This window comes from Pelmatolapia mariae, linkage group LG5 (genome assembly GCF_036321145.2).
Source record: "Pelmatolapia mariae isolate MD_Pm_ZW linkage group LG5, Pm_UMD_F_2, whole genome shotgun sequence".
NCBI lineage: Eukaryota > Metazoa > Chordata > Actinopteri > Cichliformes > Cichlidae > Pelmatolapia > Pelmatolapia mariae.
Genome location: NC_086231.1, coordinates 542,006 through 557,500, shown reverse-complemented (window position 1 = coordinate 557,500; position 15,495 = coordinate 542,006). Strand labels below are relative to the sequence as shown.

The 15,495-nt window shown below is 48.8% G+C and overlaps 2 protein-coding genes across 4 annotated transcripts in view; one reads left to right on the top strand and one right to left on the bottom strand.

The window, feature by feature from the left end:
* The window catches only part of amigo3 (adhesion molecule with Ig-like domain 3), a 14,713-nt gene extending 8,200 nt beyond the window's left edge, over nt 1-6,513 (top strand). The window contains exon 2 of the mRNA XM_063473295.1: nt 4,516-6,513. Coding sequence (XP_063329365.1) covers nt 4,516-4,656 — 141 coding nt within the window. The 3' untranslated portion in view covers nt 4,657-6,513. The remainder of the gene's footprint in view (nt 1-4,515) is intronic.
* LOC134627322 (E3 ubiquitin-protein ligase RNF123) overlaps nt 1-15,495 on the bottom strand; it is a 98,260-nt gene that overhangs the window by 47,326 nt on the left and 35,439 nt on the right. For all 3 annotated transcript variants that reach the window (XM_063473291.1, XM_063473290.1, XM_063473292.1), the window contains 4 exons: nt 14,363-14,419; nt 14,111-14,242; nt 13,309-13,384; nt 11,787-11,871 (listed from right to left, as the gene is read on the bottom strand). In XM_063473291.1, coding sequence (XP_063329361.1) covers nt 11,787-11,871; nt 13,309-13,384; nt 14,111-14,242; nt 14,363-14,419 — 350 coding nt within the window. The remainder of the gene's footprint in view (nt 1-11,786; nt 11,872-13,308; nt 13,385-14,110; nt 14,243-14,362; nt 14,420-15,495) is intronic.

Sequence of the window (15,495 nt, the reverse complement as noted above, 5' to 3'; positions counted from 1 at the left end):
CCAGCAACAACGGTTCTGGAGGGTTAGCCGTGGCAAACATGGCGGCATTGCAAAGCTGAGGCCAAGCGAGGTGTGCAGATGCCAGAAAGCAGCGGGTAACGCGACGCTGTGATCTGAAAACCTCCCTGAGCCTGGTGCTGCTGGAGGTTTCTTCCTGTTAAAAGGAGTTTTTCGTTCCCACTGTCACCAACGTGTTGCTCATAGGGCGTGGTCTGACTGTTGGGGCTCGTTCGTTGTTTCAGCAGTTTTCCACATCCTGGATACAAATACAAACACGTCCTCGTTTGCTGGAGATGAAAGCTGAGCGGTCACGGTGTCGTACAGTTTGAAGCACCTGGAGGTGACTGTTGATGTGGTGCCTTTTAAATAAAGCTGTACTGAATTACTGCCTCACACTGAGACTGGACTCGTCGGTGAGCTGAAGCTCTGAGCATGAAATTAGCTGCACCCATGGACGCTGTCAGCAAAACAGGAAGTGCTACACGTCCCTATTTTAAATGCTCAGCCTCATTAACAGGAGGATGTTTTTGTTGTGACTCAGAGTGTCAGACACGAATCTGCTTCCAGCTAACGGCCGTGGACGGAGTCCAGCTGACAGGAGACAGTCGGGCTCCTTGACTCCTCCATCATTAAAGGTACAAGATTCCAGTTTCCTCACTTTAACAAACAGCAGCTCTGATTTGTCGTCTTAGCGAAACGCCTCGCTGATGTTTCGCTCTGCAGCGCCACCTACTGACAACAGGAAGTCAGCCTAAAGCGATGGGTGTCCCCTGAATGAAGCAGTGCGCTGTGTTTCCTGTCAGCAACATACAAGAGTGCAGGCACGACGATATCTACGCAACAGTAGGGTAACCTCGGTCAACTCCTCCATCTGGAACGAACTCCCACCTGAGGCTCTCCTCCTCCTCCTGCGTCTCTACTAAAACATCTGCCATGAAAAATTGATGAAGGCAGAGAGAATAAAAGCCCCGTGGAAGAATCCAGCTCTGCAGCTGAACCTGCCTGAACCTCATCAATCATTTATGGATCCAGATGTTTCACCTGAGTTTCTGATCACTTTATCAATCAGCTCCGTCCTCAGGTCTCCGCCTGTGTGTCAGTGTTCCCGGCTGGTGCAGGTACACTAACAGCAGCGCACCTGGGGCTCATTATAGCAGCTCTGTACTGCTTATCTGTCAGAGTCACAAACGACTGATTTATTAGAGGAAATCCAGTCCTGTGGCTGCTGTTCAGCTGCTTTCCCAACAAGTCTGCTGACCGGCGGTCTGATGGACTCTAACGCCACCATCTTGGACCAACCGGGGCAGAACTGCAGTCGACACGTCGGATGGAGACTCCCTGCAGAGGCTCTGTGTTTACTGTTCACACCGCCTTAATTACACAAGATGTGATTTCTTTAAACGTGTAGGCGAGCCCTCAGAGTCCACGAGAGCCTCAAACAGAGCAGAAACAACACAAAAGTGGAAAAACATTCGAGCCCGAGTTCATCAGATGAATAACAGGCTGATAATCACAGATATTCATCAATAATCAGGAGACGAACCGTGATCTAAACATGGCTGAGCTTCCAAACATGTGAGTCCCGTTTCTGCTCTTCAGATCAGATTACAGGCCCCCGGGAAAGCAAACGAGTCGACACGATCGGACCCCAGAGCTCCTTCATTCACAGCTGCTACCAAACCCCGCCTCCTCATCAGCATCAGCGCCGTGAGGCACGGATAATCACGGACCGGCATCAGCTCAGCGGAGTCCGAGCCTCACGGGCAGCATCGAAACCTCCGACTTCAAACTGAAGACACGACATCCGTCCACACAGACTCCTCCTCCTGGATGTCATGTGACGCCTGTAGTTTTTACAGACCCATCCCCTCCCCCCTCACAGGGTTACGTTGCCTCCGTCTTACATCACACATCAGATCCAAACATCCGGGACACGGCTCAGGAAACAAAGACCGGAGCGCTTTTAAGGCACGGACAAACCCCACGAAGATGGAGCAGCTCGTTACCAGTCAGAGCGAGGCCGGACCAGTTTAACCAGCAGAGGGCCAATGTTCCCTCTAATTTTTCATGTGTCTGAGCGAACACACAAACTCCCTGAGCGATCCCTTGGACCACTGTGAGCAACAGCAGACGTGTGCACTGTGGTCACGCCAGCATCAAATCCATCCAAGTTACATGGTTTATTAAAATAATCAAATTACAGCATTTACATTTATGTTAGACTACTTTTAATTAGCTGCTTTAGCCCACTTATAATGAAAATTTAAAAGATCTTGTTCATCACCTGTGTAGTATGTTAACACTATTGGAAGTAAAAATAACTTGAAAACACAAATTTCTTTTTTTTTTTCTGACTTGTATTATGAGTCTGTGGTCTGGGAGAGAGTCCTGTAACTCTGTCTGCCAAATACAGTATATAATGACCAATGTTGGGCAATTAATTATATAGTTACTTCTTCAAAAAAGTAACTGAGTTTTGCAAACGACAAAGTTTTTTGCAGCTGTTTACCTAAAAATGCAGCCAAGGCGTTTTTTTAAATAAACATTTCAAACTATTTACAGAACAATCAGCTGTTCTGCATCAAATCTGATGCCACACAAATTATTTGTGCCACTCCAGAAAATAATTTGTGTCCACTATGAGATAAAGGAGAACAACAGCCTGATACCTGCAGGCCTGACAACAGGAGATGTATCACTCCTGTAACACCTGTAACATTCAGCAGTCGCCTCATTGTTCTGACACACACAACAAAACTACTGACTACACTACACACTAACTACACACTAACTACACAAGATTTGTGCTAAACGTCGCAAATCTCTCACATCTCAAACACGCCGTCACTCCTAAAACTTCCCCCTTCCTAAACAACTAAATGCCATGTTGCCATATCATATTTTGATTGGTCCACATGGTACATTTCTCCACCAATAGGAAAGGCTGGAGGGGGGGAGGGGGCGGGGTTTGGTTTTGTCTTTGCTCACAGGTGGAGAGTGCTTTCGAGCGTTTTCCTTATAAAACGCCGTTTTTACCGTTTCTTCCCGCAGTAAATATAAACAACGATAGTATTCAGGAAAACCAAACATTGCAGATATTTTTATCATAACTCTGGTTTTACGTGGCCGATCAACACAATTTAAAAACTGGTATAAAGTCCACACTTTTTCCTTCAGTTGTTCCGTCTGTCCTGCTCACATCTCCAATGGTTGTACACGTTGTCATTAACGTGGCTTCACTCCACATCAGCCACGTTTAGCTTTGCTAGCTAAAACACCGGTGTCGGCACATAAGGACGCTGTCAGAGCCTGTCAACCACGTTGATTAGCTGCGTATATACAAATGTGAACCGTGCCAGGTCTCTGCGCACAGAAAATCTGCGTTGTGCACAAAAAAAAAAAATCTAACCTGAATTGAAATTAAAATGAAAACTTTAATAATTCTGTTCTGCAGTGTTAGTCAGTAAGTGACTGGCTGCTCCTGTATGGGATTAGAATGATGCCACCTTATCCCATAGTCCAGCCAATCACGCGATTCACATTCGTATATACGCAGCTAATCAACGTCGACTTGTATTATGAGTCTGTGGTCTGATACAAGTCAGAGCTTTATAAAAAAAAAAAAAAAAAGAAAAAAAAAAAAGAAATTTGTGTTTTCAAGTTATTTTTGCTTCCAATAGTGTTAACATACTACACAGGTCATGAACAAGATTTTTTTACATTTTCATTGTAAGTGGGCTAAAGCAGTTAATTAAAAGTAGTCTAACATAAATGTAAATGCTGTAATTTGATTATTTTAATAAACCATGTAACTTGGATGGATTGGATGCTGGCGTGACCACAGTGCACACGTCTGATGTCGCTCACAGTGGTCCAAGAGACCGCTCAGGGAGTTTGTGTGTTCGCTCACACACATGAAACATTAGAGGGAACATTGCTCCACATCACGGTCAGTGTGTACGAGGAGGTCAGGAGGAGGTCCGACAGTCTGCAGCCATCTGTGAGGCATGGTGGAGGCTCTGTCATGGTTTCAGTGCTGTTGGAGACCTTTGATAAACTGATGAACTATCAGAGTCTGATCCACCAGGCAGGAACATCTAGAAACACCAGCTTGTTTCAGCGTGACAAAGATCCAAACACACAGTCAGTGCATGAGAGCACACGTGGATAGAAACACACAGCATCACTGAAGCAGTGTGGGATCATCCTGACAGAACAGCATGAGAGTCCTTCAGGGAGCCTGGAGAACAGTTCCTGAAGACCCGAGGAGAGCCGCTCAGAGAACCAAAGAACCAAACTCTGTCTTTGCCTAACATTCTGTATTTACATGTGTCTGCAATAAATAACTGCACGTATTTCCCAAAGGCTTGTAAAAATAAGAAGTGAAGGGCGGTTTGAGACAAAATCCTGTAGGTGTGGCTGTTCAGGCTCGGCTCAGGTTGTGTGCGCTCTGTGGGTGAACTGTTCAGGCCCTGTGTGATAAAATGTCTCCTCCTTTCCTCTTTTCGTCCTCAGATATTCTTCTCTGTCGGGGCCAAGCGGCCTCCTTCCAGCCTCATTTCCACGCTGACACATGACCACGGGAAGGACAGGAAGCACGCTTCAGAGCAACGACACGCACGTACTCGCAGATGCACCGATGAGCGACTCATCTGAGGGTCTTGAACACCGTGTTTAGATGTTTAAGAACTACGAGCACGTTTTCACATCATCGTTCACGTCAGCTGACTCAGAAAAAAGTCGATACTGTAATCCTGGTTCTTCCATTTAGGTTGGACTTCTGTGTCGTGTCACCCGCATGCTTTCAAAAACACAAGAAACAAGCTTTATTGGTCACATACACAATCACACAGAGATGATGACACATGCAGTGAAATGTGTCGTGTCCGAGCTGCGGACAGGCTGCAGACGTAGCCGCGCCATTCCAGGGCTTGGCGTTTGGCATGGGGGCCTAGCCAGGACCCTTACTGGATACTGGGAGGGAATCGAACTTGCGACTTCCGCTCCAAAGGTGTGTGGTCTTAACACTACACTATCCAACACAGACGAATCACAGCCTCAAAGCAGTGCATGCTGGGAAGTGAACGCTCACCGTAAAGCCAATATTCACAGCTCTGAAAGTCACACTAATGTTAGGGCAGATGAACAGGCACGCTCCGTTTAACAGAACTAAATGCTGATAACTGGGCTCTTCCTGTTAAAGGGGAGTTTTTCCTTCCCACTGTTGCCAAAGCGCTTGCTCCATGGGGGCATGGTCTGATTGTTGGGGTTTCTCTGTTTATTGTAGGTCTTTACCTTACAGTACGAAGCGCTTTGACTGTGATCTGGGCTACATGAGCTGAAACACGTGGAGCTCGTGAGCGTGAACAGCGTGGAGGGTTTTTACATTCGTTGTTTCACATGTTGTTTGCAAATATAAACGCGTCTTTGTTTGCTGGAGAAATTAAAGCCTGACCTCACCAGGAAGTGTCTGTGATGACGGTTACCCGGAGAGCGCCGCACGTGATGTTCAGTAAAACGTGACAATAAAGTCTGTGTGTGCCGTGTGTTTATTAAAGACGTTCAGCTGCTGTTTGAGTCTCTGATCGTGCTGCTTTCAGTTTCACGCTCTGAGCATGCTCGGTTTAAGACATCATCATCATCATCATCGTCGTCATCATCAGGTGACTCCCCGCAGCATTCTCCAGAACAGCCGGCGTCGCCACTCTGCCCTGCTACAATGACGCACGCTCGTATCACGAGGTGTACGCTACGCTTGGTTCACGACAGCATCAACAGGACAAGTTCAGCCCTTCGGTTGGAGGTCAGGTTTACGGAAGGCGTGCAGGTCTGAGAGCAGCGTGGAGATGAACGGCAGCGATGCTGGCGTGTGGCGGTGAACTGCCCGACTGTGAGCGCGAACACCTGCTCGCCACAACTGTAAGTACAGCTGGGCGTGACGTGATATTCACACAGAAGCCACTTTACTAGGAACCCCAGAAACCAAAGCTTCAGTGAAACGCGCTTTCATTCGATCCTGAGAGAAGAGACAATGATGATCATTAGATCCAGGCTGCACTCGGTCTGTTTCACAGGAAACACGATTCACCATAAAAATATGGGCTGTCTACAGCAGGGGTGTCAAACATACGGTCTGGGTACAAGAAACAGGCCACTGGAAATACTGATCGGGCCCCAATGCACAAACTGGAGGGTTATCAGAAACCAGGCCGGTGCACACGTTAGCATTAGCTATCTGTTATCATTAACATAGCAGCTAGCGGACAGTAGTTGGATAAAGATGAATTGGAGCTGAACGGGAGATCGAGCCGTGACAGAGCAGATTACGGACGTGTGGACCAGGAGGCGAGTGGAGGACCAATCGGATGGCTTCACTCCGCACGCGAGCCTTGCGCTTTGCGCTGGGCAGAGGGGGGAGGGGCGGTAGTTACACTGGCAGTAGCACAGGAACAGAGCGGGAGGGAGAGAGAGAGAAAGAGAGCCAGGGACAACAACTTCACATTAGAAAGGTATAGTAATCATCCACAACTATTTTCAGTTGCAGATGATAAAAGATTCAGAAAGTTTATTCATGCAGGCCCATATGACAGAGAATGTGCATCTTCTTTTTGTTTTATATTTAAATTTATATTTAATTGTGTTGTGGTTTGCAGTGTTTTGTGTTGTTTCACTTTAAATTTGTTTAAAAGGAAAAAGCTGAAAATTTAAATAGTTAAAAGTTGAAATGTAAATAGTTGTTTTTTGTATTATATGATTTTATTACATTTTATGTGGAGTAAATAAATAAAAGTATATTTACGGTGGCCCCTAGAGACAAAGCACGTACAAACTCCAAAACACGTAAAAACACAACAGAAGTGCTCCAGGATGCTAGGCGCAGTGTTGAGCTTTTGTTACCTCGTGGCTACACAAGCCAGGAAGTACCAACGACCGGATTTGGTGTGTGGTAGTAACAGGTAAATGAACTTTTTTTAATTATTTGAATATATATGAGTGCTTGTGTATAAATACACAAACAATACACATATGCTTTCAATTGTGTAATTTAAGTGATCTAGGTAGCTCTGTTTGGAAGTTCAGTTAACGCTAGAAATGTGTTTTAGTTTGTACGTGCTTTGTCTCTAGGGGCCACCGTATATATTTATATATAAACATATATAAATAAAACCACTTTTTTTTACATTAGTAATTCCTTTTGTGCATAATTTTATATTATTGTTAATAATAAATTAATTAAAGCAACAAAACAACCTGAAGAGCCGGTTTGGAACCGAAAGAGCCGGCTCTCTAAAAAGAGCCGGAAATCCCATCACTACAGCTGTGAGGTCAGTTTTAGCTAACGGCTAACTCACAGCACACGTTACCATAACGCTCTCTGCAATAACGAAATGGTTTCCATGTGTTAGCCATCGTGCCGTTTGCCCTTTGGTCTAAAATACATTTCACCTTCAAATCTGTGAAGAGCTTTTATTCATTTCAGTCTTAAGCTCTTATTTTGTTTACTCTTAACTTCTAATTGGAAAAGAACAAGTTCACTTCATCTTCTTCATCATTACTGCTTTTGGGGTCAAAGTCTTCCCCGTGGTATTGAGTTTGAAATGATGACCCCCCCCCCACACTCACAGTTAAGTCCCTGAGACCCCGTCACGCCCTCGCCCGGCCTCAAAGCTGACCCTGCTGCTCAGCCTGTTTTTACCGAGCAGCACAAATCTCTGCAGGCTGGAAAAAAGAAAAACCACCCCAGAGCGCGGTGCAGGCCTCTCAGGCTCCACAGCTGCTAAGCTAATTAGCCTCGGTCTCAATCTAATCTGCAGAAGGCTGTGAGCTGCTGCTGATGCCTCTCAGCCAGAGCTAATGGACAACAATTAGCACCACTGATTTTCTGCAGGATGGAGCATGGAGGGGGGGCTGTTATTAGCTCTGATGTGAACACAGGGTGGGGGGAGTGAGTGTGTGTGTGTGTGTGTGTGTGTGTGTGTGTGAGTGTGTGTGTGCGAGAGAGAGAGTGTGTGGGGGGCATGAACACATGGAGGCAGCGATGAGGCTCAGAGTCCACACAAGTCGAGCACAATCAATCACAGCAGCAGCAGCGCTGCCTTTATGGAGATCCACTGTGCATGTGTGTGTGTGTGCGTGCGCGTGTGTGTGTGTTTGCGGGGGGGGGGGGCTGCAGGCGACTCCAAGAAGAACAAACATCATTAAATAAAGCTCAGCGTGAACGAAAACAGGACGCTTGTCTTTCCAAACACGCCCGGATTACGCCTGCTGCTCATGCTTCAACCTTAAAGGCTGTCACTGCGTCACTGCTTTTATAAGTAAATATAATGTTTATGCTGTAGGTACGGACCCTGCAGACAAACCCCAACAATCAGATGACATGTGAGCACACGCTTGGTGACAGTGGAAAGGAAAAACTCTCTTTTATCTGGAAGAAACCTCCGGCAGAACCTTCCCCCAACAGGGAGCCAATGAGGAGAAGCCAGCATGGTGGAAGTCCGAGCTCTCGCTGCAAACATCTCCAGATGTCGCCCATGTAACAAAACATGTCACTGCACTCTGCACCTCTGGACGGCCTGTTCTGGGCCCGGGGCCACATGTTTGACACACATCTGTCCTGGGACGAGGATCCTGCATTAATGGACGGAAGCATCTGTGCTGGGATGTGGCACGTCAGCTGCTCGACCGCTGCTCGACCGCACACAGCCACCATTAGAATGCGGACGCTGTGATGGGAGCAGCGAGGTGAAGGACAGGCCTTCATGGGCTCAGGGCCCGAGTGATGATAAAGCAGAGGCACAGCAGCTTCAGCCTGAACGCTGAAGTCTTCTTTGATTTAACGAGTCAGTGACTGGCACCGGCAACGCCGACTCTTCCAGCTCCACTCAGAGCATCGCTGAAAACGGGACAGTTTCTAATGCGTCTTTGTGTTTAACGGCTGTAAGCTCAGCTGTTTCTTCCTGCTCTGACGTCCAAAAGCACCACAACATTTTACTGTTTCTGGAGGCGCAGCCAGTCAATCTGATACCGATACCAACACTTGTATCAGCATCAGATTAATATTTGATTCTATCCTCTGACCCGTGTTAAATCATTCTTAATGAACAAATATCCGTCAAATATGCTGAGAAACATGTGTGAACCTTTCTGTGGTTTATTTACAGCCTGCAGCACGTTTATGTCCAGCTCTTCAAAATAAGAGTTGAGAGGTGTGTTTTATTGTGGAAAGCAAAAGTCAGTGAAATGTGTTCAGAAGTTGATAGTTCATGTCACAAATCAGGACACACTGCTCACACACCTGTGACGGCATCGATACTCCTCACAGATGGAGCAGGAGGAGGCGACATTAACCAGCTGATGAACCTCCAGCTGTGTGACCACAGAACAGCGACGCCTGACCCGGCTTCCTGAGTCAGGACCGGACCGATCCAAATATCCGATCGATGTCTCCTTAATGAGAGCTCCTCTGCACCGCACTTCCTTTCAGACTCGCTCTTATTACATTTCATTCAAAGTGACGGGGGAGGGGGCAGGGCCTGATTCTTGGTAAAAACTAGTCCAGGCTTTAAACAGGCTGAGGATACCCGTGTTTCCCTCCACCTCGCCTGGCGGGAGCCGGCCCCGCCCCCCTGCAGACAACGCTAATGCCTTTATTCGTTTCTCAGAGTCCATTAACGGGCACTGAGCCTTCCTGCGGTCTCCTATCACTGCACGCTCCCTACACTCTGCAAACCTCATCCATCTCCAACCACTTATCAAAGTTACAGTCACGACTCCACCCGGAGACGCTCCGTCCGAGGAAGCTTACAGGAAGCGGGGTTCACGCCGACCTCGTCTCTGCTTTACCTTGATCTAAAAACACAGATGCAGACGGGTGTGCAGTACTTCGCCCTGAGCAGCGCCTGCAGGTACAGAGCGCCTGTCAGAGCGCTGAGCAGCAGCGTGTCATGAGCCTGAGAGCAGGAACTCAGGGCCAAACAGACACAAATAACTCAGCGCGCTGCGGCGGCGCCGCGAGGAAGATGATGGTTCCTGTTAAAAACACGGCGTTACCTTTGATGTGTAAACAGACACAAAGTGAAGTGTTACATAAAGATGGGGGAGGTGACAGAAGGAGGGCAGCGTGCAAATGAAGAGAGAAGACAACAGGAAGTAAGTTCACGGCTGATTCGAGCTTAGCGAGCATCTGAGCGGCACTTCAAATGAGTCTGACCTGGATTCATTCATCGGGCCTCAAAAAACGCCAAAACTTCACACATCACGCCTCCTCTGACTCCCACAGCCGCACGCCAGGCAAACAGGAAGTCCCGCCTTTCAGCGTCAGCTTGCCTTAGACTGCACGTTCAGCTCAGCGGTGAGCTTCCTGCTTGCAACTCGCCGCCGTCACTTTGACCTGCAGTTCATCAGGAAAACGCTGACACATCAGAACAGCCCCGATAACTGCGCCACAGACTCCCCTCCAGCACCTGCCAATCAAAACCAAGCACACCGCCCAACAAGCACACACAGTGATTGGACACTGTGCTGAGAGGCGGGGCCAGGTGTTTAGACGCTGCAGAGTGAAGAGGGTTTCCTGGATTCACACTAAGCTTCTTATTTCAGCCGCGGCATCACGGAGGCGTGCTGAGCGTTGGAGGTCATTTGGACGTGGCCCCTCTGCACACCTGAGCGTCACGCTTACAGGCCGCCTCGCTCGCCCCACCGTGAACTGTAAACCAGCGGTCCCCAACCGTTTTTGCGCCACGGACCGGTTTATGCCCGACAATATTTTCACGGACCGGCCTTTAAGGTGTCAGGGATAAATACAACAAAATAAAACTAGTACCGGTACCGAAAGAAAAGAAGATTTATTCATAACACACGTGAAAAGACCCAGAAAAACCGAGTTAACGATAAAAACGATAACAAAATAACGCTGAAAACCGATCAAAACCCTGAAAACCATACATTTCACACCTGAGCCTCAACACTCGCGGCCCGGTACCAAACGACTCACGGACCGGTACCGGTCCGAGGCCCGGGGGTTGGGGACCGCTGCTGTAAACAACTGATTTTTATGACGACCCGCTCTGGTGTCCAAGCAGCAGACAGGCGGGGTTGAACAAACAGCTGCAGGGTCACGCTCGGGTGGAGCTTCCCGAGCAGCAGAGCAGACGTCTCTGCTGTTTGAACGGTCACGGCAGGTAAGCCCGACTCCACCCATCCTCCGTAAACAGCAGAGCGCACCAACACGCGACGACGACAACCTCACAGCTTTATGAGTTTGTTCCAAAATGAGCTCGGAGAAGCCGTTTACCTGCTCAAACACCTGAGGAGACTGACACACGAGTTAAACCTGAGCTTTAGCTTCAGTGGGAGGAGCTCTGCTTACTGAAGTTCACACACGAATATGATGAAAACCACGTGGACGTCACACCTGGATCACCAGCGCCCCCTCTCTCCTACAGGACACCACCTGGTTTCTCTGATGACATCAGCAATCAGTCAGGAGATGATTGGGGACATTTATCGATCACTATTATTGATCACTGACTGTGACCCTGAGCCACGTATGGATTAGTTAGCAGCTCAGAGGTCAGAAGGCCTGAGCATCATGTGACTGCTATCAAGCTCACATTAGAACACTGTCACACACAGGATCCAACACCAAGCAGTTACTCACATACAGGGCTCTTAATTTGAAAAGTCAGTGGTGCACACACTCACACACACAGAAGCGGCCCGTGGCCCAAACCGAGCCCCCAGTCTGACCCTAACCAGCAGAGCCAGAACCAGAGAGGAGGTCTTACCCCTGCCGGTCTCCCTCCACCAGGATCCGAACCAGGATGCCGGTAACAGCCACCAGGATGGGGTAGTGGTCCACGCTCTCCAGCCCTGCAGGAGGAACACAGACTTCATCAGAGTTGCACGACTTTCGGCGAATCCGACCGGATGATGGACGCTGAGGGGGCGTGTCTCCCGGCTTATTGTTATTACCATAACCCTAATATCAGTGATCCTGGCCTGTGACGCGTTGGGCTCCCTCCTTTCACAGAGCGTGACATCACGTGCTCTCACTAACACGCTCCATGTTTTTAGTTCTTGCTGTCTCTCATTCACACTCTTTAAACCTCGTGCTGAAGGCTGCGTCTCCTCGCACGTCCTGGTCGGACGGCTGAAGGTGCGTGTGTGTGTGTTTGAGTTCAGGCGGAGCTCTGGATCACACCTGCGTGCATGAAAGCAGCACGCAGGTGTGATCAGGCCTGCAGGTGTTTGATGGATCAGGTGAGTCACTGTCATCATATTTCAGAGCGTCTAAAGCAGAGACGGGCTGCGGATCAGTTTTACTTTGATCCTGCCATCAGAGCCGGCCCACACACCTGATTGGAGGTCTCAGCAAGGCGCGCCCACACCTGCAATTAATTTATCCCAGAAATAGCCTGGAAAGGTGTCATTATCATTATCAGGTGGTAATAAGAAGGCTGCTTCCAGTCGGCTCCAACTACAAATTATAAATCATCAGCGCTTCAACAGACGGGTGACCTGTGCAGGTGTACCCTGCCTCCCACCCCCACAACACACACACACACACACACACACACACACACACACACACACACACACACACACACACACACACACACACACACACACACACAGTTAAAGGAGGCGATAACCTCCCTATAAACACGGTGGCTGTGTGGGCGGAGCGAGTGAGGACGTTGCTGAGGTCCAATCAGCTCACAGCAGTGATGATAACAGGAGTGAATCAGCTGGGCTAAAGCAGAGTTAAACGTTTATTTGGGAAAAGGTGAGTTTACAGCACGTCGCTCCTGCTATGGCACAACGATGTTTCCATCAGGAGGAGCGTGAGGGCCTCCCGCTGAGCTCCATCAATGAATCAGACGAACCCACAGTGAGCCAACAGCTGGAAGAACCAATTAAACATGCAGGAAACCGGACGTGGTTATTGTCCTCCTGCTGATGGACGCTGACGCTTCTGCTGAAGGTAAAAACCTATTTCTGTCAGGAAGCAGGATGTAGACACAATCATGCATGGATGGACTTTCAAAATGGTTTATTTTCTTCTTTGTTGGTGGCAACGTTTGAAATTTTTTTTAAAGATCATAAAATAATTCTTTATGGTCATTTTGGGCACGTCTGACCCCCTCTGATGACCTACTACACTCAGGCTAGCATTAGGCTTTATAAGATAGCTGGTGTTAGCCAACAATGATTTTAATGAAGGTCCTCACTAACATAGCTGAACGGGGTTGTCTTTGTGTGTGTGTGTGTGTGTGTGTGTGTGTGTGTGTGTGTGTGTGTGTGTACCTGGCAGTCTGAGGTTGACGACTCGGTCAAACAGGTTCTTCTCTGCTGTCACTCGGTTCAGCACCTGGTTCAGCAGCTGCACGTGAACATAAACATGAGTGAGACTCCGCCCATGGTGATGTCACAGGAAATATGACATCACCTTCACTCCTCTCAGCAGACACTCAGAAATGTCTGTGAGTGCTGATGTGGGCGGGTTTATCAGTGCGTGACGGTGTTTGAGTTCACATAAACCTGAGTCCGTGGTTAATTCTGCTGTCGGCTGATTGGCTGCTGACCTCATCGTTAAATATTCTAAGCTGGCTGGTTTTTGGGTCATGTGACCGGGGCGCCGCCATCTCCATCTCCTCCTGAGGAAACTTCTCCTGGCGTTGTGGACGGGGTTGGAGCTGAACTGAAGCTTTTTTAATATTCGTGTCTGCTTCCTGTTCTGGAGCTCCAATAAGAAGGCGCGGCTGTGATCACATGACAGCGCTCTGCAGGCCGACGGCGCTCACATTTATCTCTCTGCTCTCTGCTGACTGTTCTCGTGCTGCTCTGATAATAAGCAGCCAATTAATTTAGTCTGACTGCAGACTAACAGACTGAAGGCTGTTGTTGTTTTTTAATTAACGATTCGCTGAAGTCGCCGCACAGCCCATCTGTGACATCACACGTTTTAGTTTGATACTCAAACACAATAAAAACAGTTTTATCATCGACTGTGCAAGAAAAGATGAAAATCACATTACCTGGTCTGAAACTGACCAATAACGACCTCCAACTGTGTCACAGCGAAACTGTAAACCCGGCAGCGCCTCACCTGAGCAAGCCGTCTGAGCAGCAGCTCCGCGGAGGGGCGGGACCAGTCTAGGAAGATCTCAGGCACCAGAGTGACGGTCATCTCGAGCACCCGCAGCAGGCTGACGGATAGGTCGAAGCAGGTCGCACACACCTGCAGGTGACACCGCTAATCAGAAGCTGCAGGTTAACCTGTGGGCGGTGACCGCACCTGTCACAGCCTAACACCTGAGCCGCGTTACCTGAGCGAACCCGGCTAAGTGACTCAGATTACCTTCAGCTGACGAGTGTCCACAAAGTTCCTCTCTGGACGCTCCGCGGCCTGCTGGATCTGTGAAGACACACAACCAATTTAAAAAAAGCACCTGTCGCAGCTGCTTCTGCCCCGCCCCGTTAAGTAACCTCCTCCTTTCAGATTGGCTGCCCCCAACTGACAGAATGTTTGAGCAGCATGTGGATGGAGCTGTCCCTCTACGACTTCATGCAGATCCAACAGAGGCGGCGTGGGCTCACAGGCGTCACTGTGCACGCACTGAGGCAGCTTTAAAGGTGCCGGGCTTTCTGCCTGAACCTCTGCAGGTGTAAAATCAAGGAGCTGCGTCGAGCTTCGTGTTCGCCAGTTTGAACCGAAGCAGCAGACGAGGAGGTGGATAGTGAGGAACGGAAACATGAGCCTGATCTCTGAAACGCTGTGAGCGCTGGCCTGGCTGAAAATACCCCGGCGTCCCGCAGGAATACGATCAATTACAGCGCTGAGTGGATGATTCGCTGCATCTAACTGAGGATTTCCAGAAAAGCCCGAATAATCTTATTAAAGGGAAACAAAGCTCGGAGCTAAAGCTGACACTCCTCAGGCTGGGTTCGCTCTCCGTGTTTCACTCAGAGGTCAAACGCGCTGTGAACACATCCTCAACCTTCAGTTCACAGCAAAGCACGACGAGCAGGAAGTGTGGTCGGACCGGCCTCAGCTGTGAGTGCACCTGCGAGGCCACAGTGGGCACACCTGTCAGGTGATGTTGTGTCAGGACGAAAACTAGGAACTGCTTCTTAAACCTGCACTCTGTGTAACATCCAGCAGGGGGCGACTGCACTGGTTTTATAAAGAAGTCTGTGAGAACAGGAGGGTCCTGCTCATCGCCCGAGGACGCGGCGTCCACGTTTGGATGGGTCTGACCTCAGATCAGTTTTAGAGGAGCTTTCAGATTCAGAGGATGTTTCTCCATCATGGTCAAACGTGTGACGGAGCAGTAACCTGCACGTGTCGACGGCACGCCGAGCTGCTGAGCCACGCACTGATTTATCACAGAGCGGTGATTTAAGGTCACGGTTATCGTCCCCGCGCACAGAGTCCTCCAGGTCCTCTGAGTATGTGGATGATGTTGTGGGAATGTGGGAAATCTGAAGCAG